General features: G+C 44.5%; 1 protein-coding gene across 1 annotated transcript in view; it reads right to left on the reverse strand.

Annotated features, from left to right (window-relative positions):
* The window catches only part of LOC311144564 (voltage-dependent calcium channel gamma-4 subunit-like), a gene marked incomplete at both ends in the record, with an annotated part of 39514 nt that extends 35919 nt beyond the window's left edge, over positions 1–3595 (reverse strand). The window contains one exon of the mRNA XM_084180599.1: positions 3373–3595. Within this exon, the coding sequence (XP_084036725.1) occupies positions 3373–3595 (223 nt within the window). The remainder of the gene's footprint in view (positions 1–3372) is intronic.
* Between the last annotated feature and the right edge of the window lie 2405 nt (positions 3596–6000).

Raw genomic sequence — 6000 nt, forward strand, 5'->3', positions numbered from 1 at the left:
AAGTAAGCTATATACAGGGTCAGTTCCAATACCATATTTACAATGTGCAGGGATACTGGAGTGGTAGGCGTAGATATGTATAGGGGTAAAGTGACTAGGCATCAGGATATATGATAAACAGAGTAGCAGCAGAGTTATTGTCACGTGCACTAGTACAGTGAAATGCCTTTCTTGCTTGCTCTAAGATCTGGCACGCGTCAACAACGCCTGGGCAGAGTCTCGTCCTCTTGTTTTCTTATCTACTGATGATTGTCCCCATGACAACCGAGGGACAGTTTTCCACTCAAATGGCTTCTGGTGTGTTGATAGTGGTAAATTGAACTACTATTGATGGTTTCTGGTTTCTTTAGCCTACTTATAGTGCTGCATACTGCCCCATTCAGCTTTTACCTGGCAATGTATAGGCTACATTATAAAAATGAAACTTGGCTAAACTAAACTATCCTAAATAAAAAGAAATACAGAGACTGTATTCTCTTTTCAGACTTTTATTTTGCTACAACGCATGGGTAAAAATAAAGGTTACAACAAAATCTTGTAAGAAAAAATAATGCTCGTCTTTATGTGACATAGGTGTACATCTCCCAGCTGTATGTGTTACAGTACACCTGAGGTGGCACATAGCAGCCGCAGCCATAGGCCATGTGTATGTAACCTGCTTGCTGATAACCCGATGTCTGCACCGACTGGGAGTCGGTTGCACGCGCTCCAGGGGTCTCAATGATCTCGAGGGTCTCTGAGGTCTTGGCAGCTGCTGCGGCGGTGCCACGGTTACCAGAAGACGAAGCGATGGCCGCGGCGAGTCCATGAGCAATGGTCGTACCAATGGCAGCAGCGGCGAGGTCACAGTCGATGGCCGAAGCAGTAGTCACGTGGAAATCACTTGAACCCGGCTGGGTCTCAAGGTTCTGAATGGTTTTTGGAGCGAGTTTCTCCGCGGTGGTAGTATTGGGAATGGGGCTCCAATCCCCAGCCTCAGGTCGAAGGCTCACTCCTTGGGCGGTCGCCACGACTCGTTTCAAAAGCTCAGTTAATTCTCGAGACTTCACTCTCTTGTCCATTTCAATAGCCATTTTGATTGACAGAGTCAAGGAGTCAACTAAGTCGATGTGGGTGTCCATGTCGGAGTCAACTAAGTCGATGTGGGTGTCCATGTCTGATGAATGTGTGATGGTTGATGGACGATGCAGCGCTTTTGGAGCGTGGCGTCATAATGGTATGCGAACATTTCGTCACACGTTTACATCATACACATCAAGCACTGTTATCTTATTAAGAGCTATACCAATCAAAAGGCCTGCTATCATCCATGCTCATCAACCTTTTGCAGCTGTTCTTTTCCTATAGAAAGCAGCAGGCAGGGGCAATAAAACACTCATGCAGTGACAGCACCGTGTGATAACTACATCAGAGATACTGCACTCCCGCTGCCATGCCATTTGTAATCTCTGATATCTCTTAAAATCTCTACAAAGATAACACTTCAACCCTGGGCATGTCCAAGCCTCGTGGAGAGGGACCAAGCCAAGCCTGACTTTCAGAAAATGACCTGCATCAGGTCGTGGATGTCTGTGTTGTGGAGCGGTCAAGGATAGATCAGGAAAGATTAATCATTTGTGTTGGATGAGGAGCTGAACACACAGACACAGACATAGGCCTACCCTTTGGATGACATAAATTGATTATACCGCCGAAGGATCATGTAACCTGGCTAATCTTGTAAACTTTTTCAAATTGATAGTGTGTTAAAATTGAGTCCATATTTATAATTTCAACAGTGTTACTTATGAGCACATGCATTCACTGTAAGGAGGCCAACATATGGCTTTAGTCTACGTCAAACATTCTGGCCGCGCAGTTCAGCAACACACGCCATGGACAGCTGCTCGAGCGCTATGCTCTGTCTGCGATTGGAACCAGTGATTGGAACACAACAAAGTGCTTATAGAATAGTGACGCGCGCTAATTTATGTATGTCTACATGCTAGTGATATCCACACCCCTCAGCACATGTATTCTCAACCCATTACTGACAGCATTGAGATCTGGAGTGACTGTGGGTTGACTGAAGGGACACTTGACTTGCAAAAGGGGGTGGTAAGCCCTAAGGTCCCATGGAGATAAGACAACCTTGTCATATAGGCTAGGATAAAGCCCAAAGCCTTGGAAAAAGCAAAACAAGTACAGGTTAAAGTCAGTGATTTGTTGGACAGCAATTCTAGCAGATTTGTTTCACCCACTTAAGCTAAACAACCTCAAACTGTCATGGAACATTTTCAAACACAGGATTCAAGTAGAGTTTGATGAAAGAACCTAAACCTCGAAAAAGTCTTAATTGCAATTGTTCTGAAAGGCAGTGGATGAATGGTAATGTATTGCTTCCCTTGCCTCTGCCTCTGACCAATTAGACTACGAGCCATGTAGGCCTATTGGCTCTGGCCTACACAAGACGTCATATCAAAATACTTCACATAAAACTACATTAAACAAGGATGTCTAGCTATACCTATAGAAAATATATGCATTTGTACATCATTAATGGCATAAGAACATCATATTTTACTTTGCTTGGACAATGAGCTCTCTGTACAGATTCGTCTTTATTTTTTAAACCTAGTCTCATGTTTCCATAGCAATTACAGAGACGTTGCCAAGCAACAGCCTCAAATACAATAAAGACGTGAATGAAGGCAGGGCTCGTGCAGTGCGAGTGCATCTTCTCCTGACTGGCTGCTTGCGCAGCAGTCTCCATTGAGAGGACTCAAAGGTCCTCAGAGCGTCTTTTAGTTTTGGAAACAGCAACAGTGTCGTGAAAATATCAACCTACTTCACTCTGTCAGTGATTTATAAACTTTTTAAACAAGTGTGTTGATAAACTTGTTTTCTCCCTTATCGCCCATAATCCACTCAAATAATTATAGCGCCGTTTCTGATATAAACATATTCCCTGTATTTAAACTAGATAATTCTTACGGCCAACACCTGCTGCTTTTAGTGTGTTTGTCATGCTCAGAACATTTCAATCCTGTATAACTCAAATCACTAACAAACAGTGCTTATTAAAGACTACCCTATTTACTCTCACCTTGTTTGGAGCGCGTAAAAACGCACCCTTTGACGGAGTCTCTTCCTCTCTCTTAGCGAAGAGGAGCCAATACAGATTGTAGAAACAAAATAACGCCCTCTTTAAGACAGACAATTATCTTGATCATTCTTCTCCCAAATATGTAACATAAAGACAAATACTTTTTCACATTTTCTTGTTTTTAATATATTAGGCTCCCCACCAGCACCCTTTCTCCACATGAACTCAACATGACTTCACATGACCAAAGTATGAAAGAAAGAGTAGCCTATTTCTACTTGCCTTACCTTCAATACAACATATTCTCCACAGCCCAGAGTGCGTAAGATCTCCCATTGCCTTCTTGGGTTGTAATTGGGAGTCATCAGTACTGGCATTGGTTTCGTTGCATAGGTACGCCCGTGAGTACAGCCAGTAGTCCGTCCCGATGGCTATGGTCATGAGGCTGAAAGCGGCGAAAGCCCCAACGGTAGCCAGCAGTGTCTGAACCCCACGGTCACACCACGCCATGGCGCTTCATATTATTCCACAGAGCCCCGTCTACACACACCTGGACAGCGTCACCGCTGCGGCGGGTCCTCTGGTCATACCGCCTGACCACTGCGCGTTGCTTGCTCTTCTCTCCTCTCCAAGGAGCTGAGACGTAGGTTACGTGTTGACTATGGGTGACACAGGATCAAAATGTTCACTTGGAGCTGTAGCACTCACTCCGTGTGACAGCCAGCTTGAGTGTTCCGAACGGGAGAGAAATCGGTGTCCACACTGATCTGACGCGCGCAGACGGACCACATGTATGGCCATTCATAGTTTCTGAATCGCCTGATATTTAACCCCACGTTAATTTTATGTTCCAGCTCTGCTTCGCCCGATTTGTACTTCCATGGTAGAATCTTCTTGTACAAACTCAAATGAAATACCACAGATGGCAGTTCGATGGAACCAAACGAGACCCCACCCTCAGCGAAACTAACCAATGGGGAAAATATCTAGATACTTGTTAACCACAATGCAATTGATTAAACAGCCAATTCAAGTAATTTAACGATATACACATTTTATAGAAGGCAGAGAATTGGGACATAAACCCTTTAGCCAAACAAAGTCATTCTCACTCACTTTAGTTGGTTTGCTCCTGCTCTATAGACATCATTTTATTGGAATCAGAACCTGTCAATATCACTGATCTATGAAGAGATTAGGTAGGGAGGGAGGGGCTGCAGAGAAATAATGACAGTCAGGTATTGACACATCTCTCTCTGTGGTCTACCTCCCAAGCCAGCCCAAGCCTAGCCTAGTTCATGTGCCAAAGACATGGAGTACAAGGAGTGGAATGTAAGCTAAACAGACTGGCAATCAGGATAGCCCAAGCCCTCTGTACAGGCTGTTAAAAAAGCAATTAGATGTTTACTGAGTACATGGTACTATCAAGCACACTATAAATCACAGCAGACTAATATATTGGAGAGGAAGCTTAGGCTACTTACTCCCTGGTGTACATTTAGGCACTAAACTTACAAAAACAGACAAACAGGATGGGACTATTGCAAAATGTTTTGAAACGTTGCCTGCCCTAATGAACATGACCCTTGTGCTGTATTATCAGACTGTAGGACACCACTGTGCTTCACATGGAGCCTGAGGCCTGTACGTTATTATAGCTATTGATGAAATAATATTACAACCTCATGCCACATTAACCTTTGGAGAAGACTAGACACAAGGCAATAAGACACAGGCTGCATCTCAAATGGCACACAATTCCCTTTTTATTGCAGTACTTTGACCAGGACCCATAGGGTTCTGGTCAAAGTAGTGCACTATATAGGGAATATGGTGCCATGTGGGACATACACAGAGCTACCTGCCTGTGCTAGCCAGCCTGTGACACACAGGTGTGCCACAATGACTGATACTGTATGTAGGCACAGCATGTAACGAGAGGCAGTAAAAGTCACGGTGGCCAGAATTTACAGGCTATTGTCCCTCTGTGAGGGAGCAACAGGAAGCACCATCTACCCCAGACCTCATGCTGGGCTTCTGATTGGTTGGCTTCCACCAGGCCCAGTAGATGTAGTCTGGGGGTCAATAGCTTGTGTGTGTGTGTGCCTGACGCGATGGTCGATCACTTACCGGAGTCTGAAGAGAGCCGAGCACAATTACCTGTTGCAGCTGAGGAGCATTTACTATAGTTGATATGGAAGCAAACCCTGTGGCAACAGAGAGTCAGTTAATTGTGTGGCTGGCTGTAAGCTGTACAGCAAATAATTAGGGCCTGGAGTCTTTTATGACCATGTGGCCTGATCAAGAAAAACTCCTGGGTCCTTATTCAAAAAGTGTCTCAGAGTAAGAGTGCTGATCTAGGCACAGTTCCCCTGGCATTGATTAGTAGAGGGTTTAGTGTCTTTATGTCATTGTTATCACACTCGTAAACATGTTCACTCTAGGGTTGTGTCCCAAACGGCACCCTATTCCTTTTATAGTGCACTACTTTTGACCAGGGCCCATAGCACTTTATAGGGAATATGCTGTCATTTCAGACTCTAATTCACCTTAGATAATTTTTCAACTGAGCATCTCCTTTTTAATATAATCTATCCCCTCATCAACGCTTTCCTTCATTCTTTCCCATGTATATTTATGTCCAGCCCACTCCCTAACATCTACTGTTCTATCCTCCTCCCCCCACCTCTTTCTGTTGTTGTTCTGTTCTTCACTGTCGACCACTCCCCCCTCAACTATACTCCCTGATGTTGCTTCATACATCCATACCACGTCACCTCCCCCCTCAACCATGCTTCCTGATGTTGCTTCATACGTCCATATCACGTCACCTCCCTCCCTCAACCATACACCTTCTTTTCCCTTCTTAGACGCTCACACAATTCCTGGTGTTCTCCCTCGCTCATCTATACACC

Source organism: Coregonus lavaretus (genome assembly GCF_964263955.1).
Source record: "Coregonus lavaretus genome assembly, chromosome: 2".
Lineage (NCBI taxonomy): Eukaryota > Metazoa > Chordata > Actinopteri > Salmoniformes > Salmonidae > Coregonus > Coregonus lavaretus.